Source organism: Macaca mulatta, chromosome 6, assembly GCF_049350105.2.
Source record: "Macaca mulatta isolate MMU2019108-1 chromosome 6, T2T-MMU8v2.0, whole genome shotgun sequence".
Lineage (NCBI taxonomy): Eukaryota > Metazoa > Chordata > Mammalia > Primates > Cercopithecidae > Macaca > Macaca mulatta.
Window position 1 is genome coordinate 100,407,240 of NC_133411.1, and position 21,261 is coordinate 100,428,500.

Below are 21,261 nucleotides of genomic sequence, written 5' to 3' on the forward strand. Positions count from 1 at the left end.
GTACACAGTGATGAGGAGTCAACTTTTATATTCTTATGGGTGATTACCTATCAATTGCTAAAAGTCCCTTTTCTTCCACTGATTTATAACTGCACCTTAACATAAAATATATTTCCATGTGTAGTTAGGCTTTCTGTGTATTTCTGCGCTTTACATTCTGTTCCGTTGGTCTGTGTGTCTGTTCACGTATCAATACTATATTTTTAAAAGAGGCTTATAGTTTTTCTTAACCACAAAAACATAGAAAATTATGTCAGTAACTGTTTTTTTCAATTCTAAAACATCTACTTAGTAATACTATCCTATATGTAACATTCCATTTAAAGGAATGGATATTAGAGAGAGATGGAAGTAAAAGGAGTCTGCTAACAAATTCTGGGCCAATGGTCATTTCTTCATCTCCCCTATAGAAAGATAAGCTTGATGTCAGTAATAATAAGTAGACAGAGTGAGCAGAAAGAAAATCAGCAAACTAAACCCTTATAATATCAATAATAAATTAGAAATCTTCTTAATAGCCTAATCAATACATTTTCTTTCAATCCTCCTAACATTTGCATAGCGCATTAAAGAATATAAAATAATATCGTATCTACCCATCTTATTCTTCACAACAAAATAAATAATTTTATTCTCATTTTACAACAGAGGCTTGCAAATATCACTTTTCTAAAGTCACACAGATGTGACTGAGTCAGAACTAAGACCCAGATCTCCTGATGGCCAATATAAGATGCGTGAATTTCACATTACATAAAGGTATCAATTATACACAGAAAATCACATTATGTTCAAATATTTGGATGTTAAAATAATGAAGTTGTTTCTAGTTTCAAATATATAAATACAGCCATTGAAAAACTCCTATGAGATGGCACTGGCCTACATTGTTTAATCTCATTTTTAAAATCTAGTATTTTTAAGTAATTTTCCATTATTTTAGAAAACATATTACTAATTTAGGTCCAGAGAATAAAATTGTACTCTTAGTTGTTTTTATAAGTGTGATCCTATCCATCAATAAGAAAACAAGCTTATAAGATTACCTAATTGCCCTGAATTCTTTCTTGTGCAAGATACAAAAACCCTCTCCTGGGGTCTGATCAGGACATCTTTCCTGTAACATCTTTCTGGCAACTGTAGAAGGTACTATAGTGTGGAAACCCCCAAACCAAAAGCTAACTTTGGGTAAGTGGTGGGGTCTGGTAACATCTTTCTGGCAAACTGTGAAGAGATGATACTGAAGAACCCCCCTGCCAATCCCCACCCCTGATCAAAAGGAAAAAGACTGCAGCACTTTGGGTAAGTGGTGGGGTACCAGGCTAAAGGATGGGATTGGGTTAGAGGCCCAACTTAGGGGAGTTAGCGTGTCTCCTAAGATAGAGAGGGTTGGAGGTACCTCTTAATAAAACCTCTTTTCAAAACACATTGACAATTTATTAATTCTTAAAGAGGTTTTCAAGATATATATCAAAGAAAACACAAAGACCAAAATTAGGCAAGAAAACAGAATCTTTCATTATAATATCTGCCGAATTATAAGTTCTCCATTTAACATTATAATAATTCAGTACTGACATGAAAGAGAAAACTGATAAAATTTCACAAGTTACATGCCGTTTCTACCATCCTATTTACTACTTAATATGGTAGCCTTTCCAGTCTTTCTCTGAGTTTAACAGAAACATTATTTCTTGGCATTCAACTCCAATATATATTATATATACACTAAAGTACTAAAATGGTACTCTGAGAGTTACCATTTCACCCACTCTCCCACCTCCTTAAGCTGATAGTATTTTTCTAAATTTGGAGAAATTATCCAAACTTATTAAGGGCTGTGTATTGTTTTCAAGCTCTATGTGGATAGTATAAAAATATACACATATTAGCAAAAGCATTTGTTTGACTATAAAAACATAACTGTGTGAATGTAAAGAATATTTTGTGTTTTATGGCACTGCATTCTAAAAACAAACTGAAATCTCAGTTTATTTTACTTACACAATAAGTTTAATTTACATATAAATGATAGTGCATTTCAGGAGCAAGACTTAAAAACAATTCCTACTGAATGACTGCTATAATAATCTCCTTACGAAAGAAATAAATGTAAACTAAAACAACAGTTGTGAAACATATATAGTAGCGCTCAGCTGAAGACAAAACTCGATATTCAGTAGGAAAATGCTAAAAAAAAAAAAAAAAAAAATACCAGAAGGGGTTTTTGTTTAGATTTCTAGTTGAAATCAAAATCTGTTTCCTTAAGTCTTCAACCTTGAGTATATCAAAAGCTATTTATTAAGGCAGGCTTTCAGGCAGTAAATTCAAATTTCCACTATCCTCTGTATACTCCCCTATGATGATCAATCAGAAGAGAAGATGGTTTTTAGTGCTTCTGCGTCCAGGACTTGATGAAATCCTTTCGACAGGTTCTCAGTTAATGAAACTAACAAAGTACTAAATTATTTCCAGAATTTAAATACAAAGGTTCATCTGTTTTCTAGGAACTGTGGAAAGTTACATAAGAACTTACGTTTTCTAAATTATAATGATAAACATTCGAAGTTTGAATACAAGTGTCAGAGGTGTTTGAACCAAAGCAACTTCATCTGGAATAGGAGCTGGGTAAAAATGAGGCTGAGACCTACTGGGCTGCATTCCTAGACCATTAAGACATTCTAAATCACAGGATGAGATAGGAATTCGGCACAAGATGCAGGTCATAAAGACCTTGCTGATAAAACAGGCTGAAGTAAAGAAGCCAGCCAAAACCCACTAAAACCAAGATGCCCATGAGAGTAACCTCTGGTCCTCACTGCTACACTCCCACCAGCACCCTGACAGTTTACCAAATGCCACGGTAACGTCAGGAAGTTAACTTACGTGGTCTAAAAAGGGGAAGCAGGAATGATGTATCCTTTGTTTAGCATTAAGAAATAACCATAAAAATGGGCAACCAGCAGCCCTCAGGGCTGTTCTGTCTATGGAGTAACCATTCTTTTATTCCTCTACTTTCTTAATGAACTTATTTTCACTCTGTGGACCCGCCCTGAATTCTTCCTTGTGCAAGACACAAGAACCCTCTCCTGGGGTCTGATCAGGACATCTTTCCTGTAACATCTTTCGGCAACTGTAGAAGGGACTATAGTGTGGAAACCCCCAAACCAAAGGCTAACTTTGGGTAAGTGGTGGGATCTGGTAACATCTTTCTGGCAAACTGTGAAGAGATGATACTGAAGAACACCCCCCGCCACCCCCCACTCCTGATCAAAAGGAAAAAGACTGCAGCACTGATCGGCTGACTTTGGGTAAGTGGTGGGGTACCAGGGTAAAGGATGGGATTGGGTTAGAGGCCCAACTTAGGGGAGTTAGCGTCTCTCCTAAGATAGAGAGGGTTGCAGGCACCTCTTAATAAAAGGCAAAGACCGACCTTGGGTTAGAGGCCCAACTGAGGAGGGTTAGAGTCCCTTCTTTAGGGGCTAGAGGTCCCTCTTGGTAAAGTCCCTTTAGACTAAGAATGAGTTTGGCCCCACAGGATGTTAACTGCTTTTCTCTGAATTAATCTGCCTTGTACTCTTTGCTATTGCCTACGGGTGACAGGATTAGGCATGTACAGGATTGTGAGACATGGGGAGCTTTTTCCTCTCTAAAAGGGAAAACTTGAGAGCTAATGGGAGTGCTGGAAAAGATCCCTTCTTGACTGACAAGCGGCTGCCTGAACTTTTGATTCAGTGTGGCTGCAATGGGTGGGTCTTTCTCTGGCCTCCCTGAGCTCTTCACCTTCCTCACTATGCCACAGGCAATCCTTTTATCTCTCTCCATTCCCTTTCTTATCTCTTCTATTACTCAGGGCAACCATCTTGCCCAGAGATCACAAGTTGAAACTCCTGGTCGGAGGTTGGATTAATGATGACAGGGACCAACAGGGGGCAAGTTTGAACCTTGCCAGTTTGATATTGGGGGCTAAGCAGAAGGGCTAACATCTGTGTTTTGTCACATGTATTTTGCTCTGGCCAGAAAAGAAAAAGATAACTTTCCTCTGTGTTGTGACTTGGCCCCCAGGGCTGTGGTGCAGCCAGCCAGGTTACCAGGGCTGCTGAGGAAAAGGCAACCCAGAAGCCTGGCATGTCAGCAAAAGGGTAAGAATTTCTTACTAGTCAGACTTCTGGCCTCTCTGTCTCTCTCGGTCTCTCTCTCTCTGTGCAAACCGGTTGAATAAATGGTAAAAATCACTATTTATCTCCTGTAAAGTTTTGATTAATGGGAAAAAGGATTTGTGCGGCTAGTGTTAAGCTGCAGTAAATCTAGTGTGCTTCGTGTGTCCTTCTGTATTGTCTGTCACAATGAGGGGCACCTTAGGATAGAACATGAGCTTAGGACACCTGTAAGCCCACTTTTCAAGATGGCCCTGCAAACTGGTCAGTCATGTCCTTGGGAGCTTGACCTTGTAACCACAGGGCTGTGCTTTATCTTTTCACAATGGCGGCCCAGGTTTAGGGTCCAATTCCTGGTTTAGGGAATGGGTCCTTTATCTTCTGTCTCTCTGTGTATTTATATGTGTTGTGTGCGTGATGTTTATATATGAAGGAGCTCAAATTAATTGGTTTAATAATAAGAGCTTAAATCAAATATATTGTCAGAAAAGTAAAAAGTATAATGCCTTTTATTCATGTGACTTAAGTCATCTTTGGCAAACAAAGACAGTTTTAAAGATTATTGGTAAAATAAAAATATCTTCAAAATGTAAACATTTGGTCTAAATTATGTAGGTCAGATATTAAGTTTCCTAAATGCTTTGAGATCATAAACTGCTTCTTTGACTATTAAAAACTGCTCAATTTACCTACTTTGGAGCATTAGATCCTAGATAAGGCCTGGGAAATGCGGAGTTAGCCACATCCCCTAGCTATGATGGAAAGAGTCAGCCCCTATCTGCACTCTGCCTGGTGTGCCTTAGGCTAGTCTCCACATGTAGTACATAATTAAAATCTTGAACTTACCGAGATTTTTCATGAAAAATGAAAGTTACTAAGAGTTAACAGTGTAACATGTAACTGAGACTACAGAAGAAACAGTTATACATGCAAGGTATGTAAAGAAAATGAAATGTGTTTTTGATAAAAGATTATAAGAAGGCATGGGAATGTGAATTTCCTGCCTACATTAAAGGTTTAAAGGACTGTTTTAAGTTAGATGAAATAAAGCTGAAGGTTTAAGCAAGTTGTGGAAGGTTTGCAAAAACTTAATCTCGTAAAAAAAAAAACTCTGTGGGTGAACATATTGGCTAAAGTAAAAGGAGCATTATTCAGTTTTTCTGCAAACTGAACATTGGAATAAAAGTACAACAGGTTTTTCTTAGAGCACTGATCTGCTCTTTAACAAAAGATCTGCTTTTAACAAAAATTTGTAAAGGGTTATAAAAAGTTTATGAGAATCTTACCTTTTGGTCAAGCATTAAAATTGGGTAGATATGTCTATAAGGCTTTCTTAAGAATTGGGTGTAACATTAATAGTTCACTAATTCAAAGGTAAAATTTGGCTTATTTGGTATAAAAGTCATACAGGAAGTATAATCAAATGTGAAATGGTGTTTAACTTTCTTTGGGTTATATTTACATAAACTTGTTATTAGTATGTGTTACAAAATTGTGTAAGATTCCTATAATTCTGATATGCCTCAGTATATGTCATCAGTAATAATAATAATTATTATATAAAATCACTATATGCCACAGAGGTAACCAAATTTCTTTGTCAATCGTGCTTTTGACTGTGGCTGCCCTAAAATATTTTGTCATACACAAGCAATTGTTGTCTTGTTTTAATCCTCTTTAGGAGGTGGCTTATAATCAACTATAGAACTCTAACAGGTGTTCTTAAATGAAGGTTTCTGATAACTTTGGAAACTGTGACATCAGAATAGAGGAAAAAAACTTTCAGGACTCTCATGGAGACCTGAAGTGTTCCTGAATATCAAGCAGAACTAAGGAGTTAACTAATAGACTGAACCAAAAGAAAACTAAGGTAATCTTTCTAACTGTGCTTGAAACACTGCTGATCTTTTTGTTTTACAGTCAAAAAAACTTTTCTTTTGAGCTATTTACAGCTTTTAGCAATTGAGTATACTCCTGTGAACAAAATTTGGAGGATAGTTGCTTCTCTCTACCTGATTTCTCCAAAATTTGGAAACTAGTTGTGAGTATTCTTAAGTTACAGCAATATAGTTAATTGCATAAGTGCAGTAAGAATCTGTTTTCTCTTGTAACAGGACACAATTGGAAAAACTGGTTATTTTACTAAGTCTTTGAAACAGCATGCTTTCCTTTAAGGAATCAAATTTGACTTGTAGAGCCAATAAAAGCCTCTTGCAGACCTGGCCTCATACCTTGCCTACACAGTCCCTGTACAGGGTTTCTGACCTGTGGCAAATAAAAAATGTCACTTTCTAACAGGTCCAGAAGACCCAGGTTATCTTGGGACCTCAAAAGGAGAAAATTTACCCAACTCATAGGTATTTGAGGGTACAAATCCATGGCTGGGCTCGGCTTTTAAAAAGTCTTATCTGAGATTCCCTATGGAACAGAGTTCCATCAAAGCCAATTTTTAAAGCCTAAGTATAGAATAATTGTTCTTGCTGCACTTTATACAAATAATCAGGCCAAGTATAATAAAGCAAATTGGTCTTACCGTGATTTGTCTTTAGTAAAAATGGAAAACTGGAGAGAGAAATTATGTTTCAAGAACTATGGTATACTTGTTACTAATTTCTAATCTCATCAGTTATTTTTAGGTTTGCTTCTGCAATTTTGGCTAACCCTGCTTATTCCTGTGAATGAACCAGTGGTCTCTGACTGCTACTCAGAAAAAACAAGAGGGTTGGGTAATATAAAAATCTGGATCAGTAGTCTAATTCTGGGCATGTATTGGAATTGGCTAGCAACCCCATATCAGCTTGATTCCAACAGTTGCCCAGTTCATGGAACACATTCTAATTTAGTTTACTTGGGATAATTTTACTTATTTTGCTTTAGTATTGTGGAATATATTGCTGTTGTACTCTTCGTGTAGGAATGCACAATAAGCTTACTCAATGTTTTCCTAAATTGAACACTTATTAATAGTCCAGATATCACCTCTTGTCAGAACTCAAGAGTCATGAATGACCCATATCAACACTTTCTGACTGAGCTCCTCTCTACCACATATACAGAAAGAGATCCTCAGAGTCAGGCAGGAATATCATCACCCCTGTTCAGCCTGAAGAAGTTACAGAAGATAGATCTTCATCCCTCTGCAACCCTTAGGATGAAGGGTTCTCCTATAACAGGGAGGGTGGAAATGTCAGAGGCGTTTGAACCAGAGCAACTCCATCTTGAATAGGAGCTGGGCAAAATGAGGCTGAGACCTACTGGGCTGCATTCCTAGACAGTTAAGGCATTCTAAGTCACAGAATGAGACAAGAGATCAGCACAAGATACAGGTCATAAAGACCTTGCTGATAAAACAGGTTTCAGTAAAGGAGTCGGCCAAAACCCACCAAAATCAGATGACCATGAGAGTGACCTCTGGTTGTCTTCACAGATACACTCTCACCAACACCCTGACAGTTTACGAATGCCATGACAACGTCAGAAAGTTACCCTATATGTGGGAGGCCGAGGCGGGTGGATCACCAGAGGTCACGAGTTGGAGACCAGACTGGCCAACATGGGGAAACCCCATCTCTACTAAAAAATACAAAAATTAGCCAGGCGTGGTGGTGCTTGCCTATAATCCCAGCTACTTTTGAGACTAAGGCAAGAGAATTGCTTGAGCCTGGGAGGCTGGAGTGCAGTGAGCCAAGATCATGCCACTGCACTCGAGCCTGGGCAACAGAGCAAGACTCTATCTCCAAAAAAAAAAAAAGAATAAAAAATAAAATAAAATAAAAATAAAAAGGAAGTTACCCTATATGGTTTTAAAAGGAGAGGCATGAATAATCCACCCCTTGTTTAGCATATCATCAAGAAATAACCATAAAAATGGGCAACCAGCTGTGTCTATGGAGTAGCCATTCTTTTCTTCTTTTACTTTCTTAATAAAATTGCTTTTACTTTACTTTATGAACTCACCCTGAATTCTTTCTTATGTGACATCCAAGAACCCTCTCTTGGGGTCTGTCTCAGGACCCCTTTCCTGTAACGTAAGTGTTAAAATCTTCCAATAAATTATGCCATATATATGGCTATTTTTATCAAATACTTTTAAATCACAAAAGCCTTAATAGTATGAAACTTCTAGCTCTTAAATGGAAATTGAAATAATTAAAATTGTTTAGCTTAGAAACAGGAAAATTATCATTTTCCTTTCTTCAATAAGAAAATACACATCTTTAAGTTTAAATTAGGAACATTAAAAAATCTCTAAAATGCACAGGTCCGGAATTTATACTAAACAGTTTATCTATTTGTATCACACTATTTATTATTCAACAAATATTGTGAGGACACAGAAAGTTTCCCCCAAATTACTTAAAAACATACATTTTTTAAAAATGCAATGCAGAGTGATAAGTAGCATAAGAGATATACAGTAAACTCATCCATTTACTAACATTGCTTCCGTTTTTAAACTCTACTTATTTGAGTTTTCCTAAATGGCATTCATCTTTAACATCATCTTAAATCATTTTTCATATAAGATAAAATAGGTAGAAAAACAAAATGGAAAGAAAAGAAATCAGGAGAGATTATAACAGAAGCGATGAGGGAAGGCTTCCTAAAGGAGGAGACATCTGAGCCAAAACAGGAAGACAGATGGAGGTGGGATACAGTGACAAGGGGAGAAGGACATTTCAAAGGGAGAAAACAGTGTAAGATAAAAGTATAAACTGTGAATGAAGAATAGAATAGTAGTTGGTTAAATTTCACTTGAAGGCATGGCTCAGAAATGGAAATTATGGAACACTGTAGCAAAGAATCACCATTTTTCTGAGACAGAGTTTAATTTTTTTTATTATTTTCTCTTATTTTTTCCTTTTCCCCTGTTCCTCAGCTTCCTATTTAGTCCTTTAGAAATGCAAATATAACCCTTTACCTCCTCCTCACCAGACATTCCCTACAGGGTAAGTTTATCTAACTGTGCTCCAAGAGGAATCTCTCCTCAAGAGTTGACAGTAAATTTGCAGACCAAAGTATGCCCCATGGAACTCTCACTCTGGGACAGGGAGGAGGGGGAAGAGGGAGCTGGGGGGATAATCCTGGAACTCATACCCACCAGGAGGGCATGTGGAAAGCATGCCCACTTGGCCACTTTTACAACTTACTTCTACCCAGGAAGGCACCAACTTAACTGCCCAGTAGATAAGGAACCAGCTAGCAAGGGGATTCCCTGCCCTTGCTTGTTCCCTCCTCTAACTTATAAAAGTGTCTGCTTTCTGCTCCAAGAGTAAAGTAGTACATTTAAAGGTAGAATGTTTGTGCCTCTTTCCTCAAGCTAGTTTCAGGATAAATTCACTTTTTTTTTGTACCAGACCTCACTTCTGCTCATGGGATTCTGCACACAGCAAGCAACTAACCTGCTTTTTGGTTACAAAATAAATGAAAAGACAGGCCACAGATGCATTAAGTCCTGCTATCATGAATTCCAAACAACTGATTAACTAGATTGAAAACTGTGTCATTACTGGGATATACCCAGAACTCATACAACTAACTCCTACGATGTAGGAAATAAAATTCAATTAATAATTAACTTCCAATAGTGAAATTATGAATCAAAACAAGTATTCCAAACATGACATGAGAAGCAAGATGGTATGGTACAAATACTGTAATAACCAGACCTTCACTCTCCAATTCCTAGGTCTTTTTGTGTACTGAGTTTTACGTTAGGAAAATATGTTTACTTTTGACCAATATATTCAGAAGGAAAAAGGTTGGTACTTAAAGCTGAGGAGTCCACTGATCTAAATAGAAACACTGCATTAAAAGTTAAATGCTATGGCCAGGCACAGTGGCTCATGCCTGTAATCCCAGCTCTTTAGGAGGCCAGGGTGGGCAGATCACCTGAGGTCAGGAGTTTGAGACCAGTCTGGTTAACATGGTGAAACCCCATCTCTATTAAAAATACAGAAATTAGCCAGGTGTGGTGGTGCGCACCTGTAATCCCAGCTACTCAGGAGGCTGAGGCAGGAGAATCACTTGAACCCGGGAAGTGGAGGTTGTGGTGAGCCGAGAGTAAGCTAAGGCACCTGGTGCCTGGGTGACAGAGTGAGACTCCATCTCAAAAAAAATGTTAAATGTTATAATTTTGGGTAATCACTTGGGTCCAAATTGATTGTGAACACAAATGTGATAGCAAGCACAGGAGGCAGTAATGTAGACAATACAGAATATGCTCTCTCTCTGTAAATAACCATCAGAGTAAAAACTCAAATATTTTGATTTCTTGTCAACTAAAGTCCACCAAAAATAAATCTGTGACCCTCCATATATCCAAAGAATTAGGTATAAGATCCTAGACAAAAGGAATCATTTACACATGGAATGACCTAATAAGACACATAGCTGGAGTTTGATATAGATGATGTTGGAGGATACAAGTTGATGGCATAAATGATGCAGATGCCAAAAAGGACAAGGTATATTTGGAGACTAGCCACCTGTCCAAGTGAGCTGGTGGTGTACATGGCTTATGGAAAATAGTAAATAAATAGTCCCATTTAAAAACAAACACAAAAATCACAAGCTCTTTTCTAAGGCCATTATAGTATGGTTATTCTATAATCAAAATACTACCAGTTTGCAACATATAAATCAAGTGGAAATCGGTTTTTGTTTTTTTTGTTTTTTTTGTTTTTTTTTTGAGACAGAGTCTCACTCTGTCCCCCAGGTTGGAGTGCAGTGGCACGATCTTGGCTCACTGCAACCTCTGCCTCCTGTGTTCAAGTGATTCTCATGCCTCAGCCTCCTGAGGAGCTGGGATTACAGGGGCACACCACCATGCCCGGCTAATTTTTGTAATTTTAGAAGAGATGGGGCTTCACCATGTTGGTCAGGCTGGTCTTGAACTCCTGACCTCGTGATCCGCCCTCCTCGGCCTCCCGAAGTGCTGGGATTATAGGTGTGAGCCACCATGCCTGGCTGGGTAAGCTTTTTTAAAAGTGCAGCAGAAATTATTCAGGGCATTGAATATATTTAGATTATAAATGCCGTAGAACACTAACAAGAACTGTGAAGATTCTTTAACTGTCAGATTTTACACTCCATAAAAGCTAGCAAGTTCGCCTGCATAGTCATGGATGCTGTCAGATGACATCAGTCTTCTGGATCAGAAACAAAAATTAATCGGGGTACAGCAGGCAGCATGAGCTTCATGTTCTCATGAAGTCCAATCTCTTGCTCCTCAAATCCCAAAGAGGCAGTGTCAACAGGCCCAGGTGGATGCTGAGCATGCAATAGGATTGTATCACAGCTGAGGAACCTCAAACTTAGGAAACCCAATCTTCTAAAGGGGCTCCTAGCAATCCTTTGCCATCAGTGGGGGAGGGAGGAGCATTACCTTTTGATCCTGGACGGCAAACTAATCTGCCTACTGCCTAGGAGGGAGACACAACCTCTGTCTTTGAAGCCTGTTTCCGATACAGTTGTCCTTGAAAAGGTGATCCAGAGCAAAAGCTGTCAAAGCCTTTGCTCAGAGACATACAGAAATGCAGGAGATCAAAGAATTGTCTCGCAGGAAAAGATATATTCTTCGTGCTATTATACTTATGTTACCAAATATTCTTTATGTCATAATTTAACCAAATAGTTCATTTTTACTACTCTATTTAAAAACAAAAAAGGAATACAGAAATTTCAGCCTTTCCTTAGAAAAGTAAGGTAGCTATCTAGTTATCACACTAAACTTACGTGTCCATATGCATTTTTACTAAAAATAAAGACTTAATATGACACAGAATGAGTAAAGCTTTTCACTTTACCAAACTATTCACCTAAACAGCAAATGACATTTTCAAAGGTTCCTACAAGCAGTACCATGTGAAGTACGTAATGTTCACAAGGCCTACTCCTTTATCCAGTCAAAGATAAGTAGGTTAAATTCAACTTATTAGTCAAATACCAATATTCTTCACACAAATAAACACCTGAAAGAAAACTTATTCATTCTGGCATAATAGGGGATTCAACCTCTTAAAAACATTTTTAGGCTCGGCGCAGTGGCTCACGCCTGTAATCCCAGCACTTTGGGAGGCCAAGGCAGGTGGATGACTTGAGGTCAGGAGTTCAAGACCAGCCTGGCCAACATGGTGAAACCCCATCTCTACTAAAAATACAAAAAAAAAATTAGGTGGGCACGGTGGTGCACACCTGTAGTCCCAGCTACTCAGAGACTGAGGCACGAGAATCGCTTGAACCTGGGAGGCGGAAGTTGCAGCAAGCCAAGATCGTGCCACTGCACTCCAGCCTCAGTGACAGAGTAAGACCATGCCTCAAGAACAAAACAAAACTTAAAAAATCAAATTAGAATTTCGCATAAATTGGTTTTCTTATGTAATGACTCACTACGAAATATTATAGTCATGGGAAGAATAAGTTTGTGTAAAAACAGAAGCTTTTTCTTTTTTTTGAGATAGGGCCTAACTCTGTCAGCAAGGCTGGAGTGCAGTGATGTGATCACAGCTCCTTGCAGCCTTGACTTCCTGGGCTCAAGTGATCCTCCCACCTCAGGCTCCCAAGTAACTAGGACTATAGGCACATACTGCTACTTTTGGCTAATTTTTTATTTTTTGTAGAGACATGGTCTCACTATATTGTCCAGGCTAGTCTCAAACTCCTGGCTTCAAGTGCTTCTCCGGCCTTGACTTCCCAAAGTGTTGGGATTACAGGTGTGAGCCACCACAGCTCGCCTAAAAACAGAAACTTTTTTTTTTGAGACGGAGTCTTGCTCTGTCACCCAGGCTGGAGTGCAATGGCACCATCTCAGCTCACTGCAACCTCCACCTCCCGGGTTCAAGCAATTCTCCTGCCTCAGCCTCCTGAGTAACTAGGACTACAGGCACGCGCAACCACGCCCAGCTAATTTTTGTATTTTTAGTGGAGATGGGGTTTCACCATGTTGGCCAGGCTGGTCTCTCTTGACCTCGTGATCCACCCGCCTCAGCCTCCCAAAGTGCTGTCATTACAGGCGTGAGCCACCGAACAGAAACTTTTAAACTGAGAATACGCTTCTAACATAACCACTAAAAATAAACAAAAAAAAAACCAAAAACCTTTTTTGAATCACATTTTGTAAAAAGAGTACATAAACTGCTGCATCTTTAAAACTTTTATTCTGAATATTTAAAATTGGGAAAAACAAAGTTAAAGTAGTATATGTGACATACCTCTCCTAGAGCCTCGTATCTTTTCTGGTTCCATCTGTGCAAATCTTCCCGGTAGTTAAAAACAAATGGTTCCCCAGTTTTTATGTGTCTTAACTGTCCCTCTAAGAAGATAAACAAACAATATTGCTATACTTCAAAGTATATTTACAATAATACAAGCAGTACAACAAAGAATGTCTGATAAAAATTTAAAATAACTTTCTCAGAACAGTTTATCTTTTTCATTAGATTTTTTTTCTTCAGATGTCAATATGACACAAACATACAGATTATATAACTAAGAATGGTCCCCAAGTACTCAAAAGTTATTCTTCTTGACCTTCATCTCTCTAATCTCTCTAATCTAAAGCAAACTAACAATATTTTAAAGCCTAATATGTATAAAGACCTCTCTAGCTATTGCCATGAACATAGGCCCAGTCCTCAAGAAGCTTAGAGGTTACCTGAGAAGTCAAATCATAAATACTAAGAAGTTAAGCAACTTTTTAGGAAGCTAAACAAACTAGATTGGAATACGTCAACAGTCTAAAAATCTGCCACTGGGGATTCATATAGACAATAAAGTCTAGAATGATTTTGGAAAAATGAAAACTATCTGTGGGCTAGAAGAGGTTCAGAAGGTTTCGGTGAGATTTCTCAACTAGGTCTTCAAATATGGGTAGGATGTCAAATGAAAACTGGAGAGAAGCAGTGAGCTAACACAGGCTCAGGCTATCAAATCACACTCCACAAAGCAAAGATCTTTACCGATAATGACTAAGCTTTACTAATAATTTCAAGGGTACAAGGAATCAAGAAGCACAGGCAAGGCAGGGAGAGGTCTGCAGCATCTGGTCATTTCCCCCAGGTCCTTTCCTCTCATTGGATAGCACTCTCTGGCCCAAAGTAGATGAGGACTCTACGTGTGCATACAGGTAATCTCACCCACTGGTGAGCATTTGGGTTATAAAATATTTCCATTTTATGTGCCAAAGAGTTGTCCTGCTTAAGTGATATTCTTCAGAGAAACATTCCTCATATCTAAACCAGTCATCTTGCTCAAAGTATTCTATAGAAAAGGACTCTCCTCAGAGCAAATGTTAGTCTACGCTTATTTTATTTATTTATTTATTTATTTATTTATTTATTTATTTATTTTCAGGTGGAGTCTCGCTCTGTCACCCAGGCTGGAGTGCAGTGGCCCGATCTCAGCTCACTGCAGCCTCCGCCTCCCAGGTTCAAGTCATTCTCATGCCTCAGCCAGCAGTAGCTGGGACCACAGGCATATGCCACCACACCTGGCTAATTTTTGTATGTTTTAGGAGAGATGAGGTTTCACTATGTTGTCCAGGCTGGTCTAGAACTCCTGACTGCAAGTGATCCACCCGCCTCTGCCTCCCAAAGTGATGGGATTGCAGACATAAGCCACCGTACCCAGCCAGTCTAATTTATTAAATGAGTTAATTATCAGCACGTTTATAAGGAGAAAACATGAAGCCACTTGTCTCCTGAACAGGATTTTTTCCCCAGGGGTATTCCCGGGGTAATCAGGAGAGAAATACACTACAGGCCAATTGCTTAAGCTCCTCTTCCCCTCCACACAACAAATATTACTACTTCTACTGGCATAAAATAACTTTTATTAAAAAGCATAAAAATTAATATCAGAGAAAAGATCAAAGTTTCTAGTCTTATTTTAAACTCAACATCTTAGTACACAATGACTGTCACCATAACTCTTAATATCTATAACTGATATTAGAAAGGAATATCCACTAATACAGTGATGACAAAGCACCAATTCAGTTAATGCAGAACAACCAATAGAAAACTACAACTCAAATGCACCTACCCTGTAATAACACTACCCTTCAAGTGTAAGGGTGTATTATTAATCCAATGAATCATGATTCTCTGTTCCAGAAACATCTTTGCAATCTATACTATGTTCCTCCACATCCCAAGTGTAAAGGTTATTTTATTCAGAACTGAATTAATAAATTTTAAAACAAGAATGTTGCCTGAAAAATCATGGAAAACTACTTTAAAACATTGTCACACATAATTACTGCCAGACACTTTGTTCTAAATAACATGTGAAACAGTAGCATCTTTCTCTATAATTTAATTAGGAGTTCAAATTGGATACCAGGGAGTTGAAAGCTCAAGGTTGAAATGCATAAGCTGAATCAAATTCATGACCATTAGTTTACGTAACTTGACAACTACAGAAAATTGTTACTTGGTTCTTTCACTTGAATGAAGAATTTCACCATGCCAGGATGTCATTATTTCTCAAAAGAATACAGAAAACATTCTACTTGGCCTTTAAAAGTAGCAAATAATATCTGTCTTATTATTCTATGAGCATTGCTAAATAAATTTTGCATATACTATATATATATATACACCACTTACTTTCATTAAAAGCATATTCAAATCCCTCCAGGGTATCAGGAAAATCAAGAGGAGGTTCATCTTTTTTCATTAGTTCATCCAAATCTATCCTAGATAATAAATCTAGAAGAGAAATGATATGAAATTTACTTATATTTATTTTCATAGTTTATAACAAAGATATTTTAATTTAATTTAAAGTATTCTTTGTTCTATTAATTTTTATGTGTTGCTTTAACTGATAATGCTACTAAATTGAATTCCCAAAATACTATATTATAATCAAGCACAGTATTAACATAAGCACTTTCAAAATCATAATTCTCAAAACAACTATAACTCAGATTCTATACACCATTATATCAAACTTCAACTTCTTCCCTTCAAAATAGACAGCTATTAATTTGTACCTTATTCACCTCATTTAAAAAGTTTCAGACATTAACGTGACTTTTAAAAAGTCATCAAATCTTATATATAACGGAAACATTTACGAAGAAACATGAATGTAAATAGTATTATTATAGCATATTATTCCATTTTTAGGGGGAAAACTGTTAAAATAAAACATGCTAACTAGCAAAAATTATTTCACATAGTTTCTGTTCTTCACATCATTTGATTCCATGCAAGCAAGAAAACTCTGTCAAGGAGTTTTTCTTTTCCTTTTTTCTTTTTTCTTTTTGAGATGAGGTCTCACCCTGTCACCTAGGCTGGAGTGCAGTGGCACAATCTTGGCTCACTCTGCAACCTCTGCCTTCCAGGCTCAAGTGATCCTCCCACCTCAGCCTTCCGAGTAGCTGGGACTACAGGCGGGTGCCCCCATGCCGGGTTATACTTTGTATTTTTCACAGAGATGGGGTTTCACCATGTTGCCCAGGCTGGTCTCAAACTCCCGGACTCAAGTGATCTGCCCACCTCAGCCTCCCAAAGTGCTGGGATTACAGGCTTAGCCACCATGCGTGGCCGTTTTGGAGTAATTTTAGATTGATGGAAAAGTTAAAAGACAGTACGAAGAGTGTATTATACCCTTTACTCACTTTCCCCTATTAGTAACATTTTATAACATCATGGCACATTTGTCAAAATGAAGAAACCAATACTGGTACATTACTACAAACTAAAGCCCAGGCATTATTCACATTTCACAAGTTGTTCCATTAATGTTCATTTTCTTTTCCAGGATTCCATTCAGGACACCACATTACATATAATTATTATCTCTCCCCAGTCTCTGTGGTCTGTGACAATTCTCAATCTTCCCTTCTTTTCCATGATCTTGATTTTGAGGACTATGTGTCAGGTATTTTATAGAATGACCCTCAATTTGGGTTTGTCTAATGTTTCTGCTTATGATTAGACTAGGGTTATGATTTCTGGAAAGAATATCACTGAGATCAACTGCCATTCTCAATAGATCATGGCAAGGGGAACATGATATCAACAGGACATCACCAATGATGTTAACCTTCATTACTTGGTTAAGGTACTATATAATATGCCAGGCCTCTCCACTATAACATTACTGTTTTTCCCTCTTCATAACGTATTCTTTCAAGGTGACTATGTCTTTTTCCCTCAGGGAAAAAGAGGAGGAATTATTCTCTACCTCCCATAGCAAAGAACATCTAAATATATTATTGGAATTATTCTGTATGGAAGATTCATCTCTCTTCATCCATTTACATATTTATTCAATCACTTATTTATATCAGTATGGACTTGTGGACACTTATTGTATACTTTAGGTTATAATCCAATACTACATCATTCATTTTGCTCCTCAAATTGTTCCAGCCATGACTATTGTAAGCTCTTTCAGATGTCTCCTGTGTCCCTTTGACATGCTCTTACCATTTTGCTTTTCATGCACTTCCTTACTTTCTACTACTAAAAGATGCTCCAGCCTCATCTTGTATCTTTCCTGCACCAGCCCTAGAATCAGTCTGTCAACAAGTATTTAATATCTTTTAGGCTCATATTGTAGGATGAGGCAAAAGTTCTCACTATCTGTCATCAAAGAGTCATTTATAAAATCACACAAAAAAATTTAAAACTTCAAATTTACTCATTTCCAAACAGATGTGGAATTATTTTTGTCTGATCAATAAATAAAGGTTAGGTTTTCAGCCTCTTCATTCTAACTCAAGTTCCTGAAGACAAATGCTCTTAGAATATGTTGTGAGGCAAACTAGTCCCTTTCCTACAAAGGAAGTATCTCAGAAATAACACTTTATTTCTGTCTCTCACAGAAATATAACAAATCCTTCTGTATACAACATCATCAAAATACTCTACCTCCAGTCACTAGCCTCTCTCTGTAGAACACAAAAACAAGCCATCGAATCCTTCATTAAAAGAATCACTGTTTAGCACTCTTCAAACTCATATCAAATTCAACTCACATAAAAATACACTATCCTCAATATAAAAAAGTTTGTAAACTCTAGTAAGACAAAAATGTTGCATATACTGGGCTTAAAAAGGGACATATGCTGACAATTCTTCATTCACTAGTAAAGTTCTTGCCACCTTGTAAATCTTTTCAAAATAAAGACAGAAGGGTTTTAATATCAAAAATTGACTTGCAGTGACTAGAACGTTCTCACTTTTCTTCTTCCAATGAATTGAGGCTCTGGGGCAAAATCAGATTCCTTGACTTTGCAGTCATCTACAATTCAAAACTTGCAAACCTTTTAATCAGAATAGAAACTGTTCACACATAAGCAGATTTTGCTTCTAATAGCTCTTTTCTATATCTATTAGCTTAGACCATAAATGCAGCCTTACATCTATATATCACTTTAAAGATTTCAAAGCATTTTCATATACATTACTTCATTTGATCATCACAATCCTATGAAACAGTAACAAGTATTATCATCTTCACTGTCTTTCAGACAAGAAAATGAACTCAGGTAAAACGGCTTGTCCAAAATCACAGCTTAGTAGTAGATGGGATTAATAAAATAAACATATCTCTCAAAGCCAAACCCAGCACTCTTTCAAAATCACCACACTGATTCTATATGCTATATCAACCTTATAATATTCTAGCCCCCCTTTTCTCTGATTATATAAACAGTTATGAATACAAAAATGTGCTTTGGCTTTGCTCAAAATGTTCCTTTGAATGATAAAATGAACAATTAAATAAAAAGATGTTCCTCAAATTTTTCCTGTCAACTAGAGAATTGGATATAGATTTTTTATTTCATTAGCATTGAGAAGACATATAGAAAGGAACTTTCAGAAATTATTTTTCTGCTTTGTAAAAGAAAAGCAATACTGTAAAGCTGAATTTTACCCTGAGACTGGGTTGCAAAGGCAGATTATGCAAAAATCGAGTATAATGAAATATTTCCGTTGAAAATCCCTTCAATAACCTATAAAATACAATAGATTTGAATCCATATAACCTAAGTATGCATCGGATATGACATGACTGTTTTTAAAGCATGGCTCTAGTGGTTAAAGTGATCCAGCAACTAGAATTCTAAACCTCAACTAAGCATATAAAACAACTGTATAAAAATACCATTTCATACCCAAAAGGAAGCAAGAACTCAAACAGATATACTTGTACGTTAATGTTCATAGGAGCATTATTCACAATAGTCAAAAGGTAGAAGCACTCCAAGTGTACATAGATGGGTGAATGGTATGACAGCTAATTTTATGTGAGACTGGGAAATAAGATAACCAGATATTTCATTAAATATTATTCTGGGTGTGACTGTGAGGATGTTTCTGGATAGGATTAACATTTGAATGGGTAGACTTAGTAAAGCAGATTCCCTCCCCAATTTGAATGGGCCTCACCCAACCAGATGAAAGTGTATATAGAGCAACAACGCTGAGTAAAGGAGAATTCACTCTCTCTGCCTATCTTCAAGCTGGGAAATCAGTCTTCTGCCTTCAGATTTAGACTGGAACTCACACCATCAGCTCTCCTGACTTGAACTTTACTGTCAGCTCTCCTGGGTTTCCAGCTTGCTGATTACAGAACTTGGGTCTTCTCAGCCTCCATAATTGTGAGAGTCAATTCTTTGTAGTAAATATTTCCTTAATAAAGAAAGACATTCTTACCTAAAACTGATGTACCTTGAAGATATCATGCAAAGTGAAATAAGCTGACAGAGAAGGACAAATATTACATGACTGCACATTTCTGAGATTCCTAGAGTCATCAAACTTATAGAGACAGAAAGTAGAATGGTGGTTGCTAAGGGCTGGGCAGACAGGGGAATAGGGAGTTATTGTTTAATGGGTATAGGGTTTCAGTTTTGCAAGGTGCAGAGTTCAGGAGATGGACGGTGGTGATGACTGCATAACAATGTAAATGTACTTTATGCTACTGAACCACATATTTAACAACAGTTAAAATGGTAAGTTTTATATTATGTCTATTTCACCACAATAAAGAAAGTACCATTTGGCATCTTTATTTTTAAAAACTGTATTAAATAAATGAGTATTTAAAACACTATTAGAATTCTACTTCTGGCCAAAATAGAATTAACAGGAACAGAATTATTTTCACTTTCCTTAAACAACTGGAAAGCAAGAAGACACATGTAAAAGAACAGTTGGACAACAGGCAGCCAGAACTGAGAGAAAAAGAAACAAACGACATAAACCCCTTGATGCCCTAGCTTACTGTGTGGAGACAGTTTAAGGCACAGCAGGAAGGAAGAACCCAAACAAAGAATGAAGATCCTGCTGAGCTGATGAGGCAGATCAGAATTTGAATAATCCAAGGTGGCTGGATTTGGAAGCAGAGAAGGAGGGCAGGGGAAACTGTTTAGAAAGAGAGACTGCTGGGCCGAATTTCAGAGGGATTCACTCATGTCTTTGACTATTTATCCATACACACGGGATAAAAAAAAATTACCCAAGGACAGGGAAAGCAGCAGGATGAACAATTCCTGAAGTACACACAGAGCTGCAAATATGTATGCCTATCAGCCCTAAAGAAAGGAGACTCTAAAACTGTCATATCAAAGATTTAAAAAAGCCTCCAAGAAAAAAAAAAGATACAAATAATATAAATACCTGTCAGAACAAAGCCCTACGTTCTTTAAAAAAATACCAAAAAACAAAGTAAAACAAAATTTAAGCAACAACTTATTCTTTAAAGGAATAGAACACAATCCAACACCCAATAATGTATAATTTACAATGTCTGGCATCTATGAAAAATGATGATAAGGCATGTAAAAAGGTAAAAATTATGATCTATAAACATGCAGAAAATCAATCAATAAACCAAGAAATGATAAAGACAAAGGAATTAGCAAGAAAAAAAATCTATTTCAATGTGATCTGTATGTTCAAAAAAAAATTTTAATCATTAATATACCAAACTGAGAACTGGAAGAACTTTAAGCTTCTATATATAAAGAAATTCTATCTAAAATTAAAAATAGACTGTTAAAAATTCACAGCAAATACAATTACTGGAGATGAGATCAATGAACTTTGAGACCTAACAGTAGAATTCTCTAAAATGAAGC

The 21,261-nt window shown here is 37.1% G+C and overlaps 1 protein-coding gene across 26 annotated transcripts in view; it reads right to left on the minus strand.

Moving 5' to 3' along the window:
• ARB2A (ARB2 cotranscriptional regulator A) overlaps nucleotides 1–21,261 on the minus strand; it is a 479,952-nt gene that overhangs the window by 413,187 nt on the left and 45,504 nt on the right. For all 26 annotated transcript variants that reach the window (XR_013418035.1, XR_013418036.1, XM_002804456.4 and 23 more), the window contains 2 exons: nucleotides 15,767–15,868; nucleotides 13,370–13,470 (listed from right to left, as the gene is read on the minus strand). Coding sequence is in view for 24 of the 26 variants with exons in the window: in XM_078003835.1 (XP_077859961.1) it covers nucleotides 13,370–13,470; nucleotides 15,767–15,868 (203 nt within the window). In the remaining 2 variants the exon portion in view is untranslated. The remainder of the gene's footprint in view (nucleotides 1–13,369; nucleotides 13,471–15,766; nucleotides 15,869–21,261) is intronic.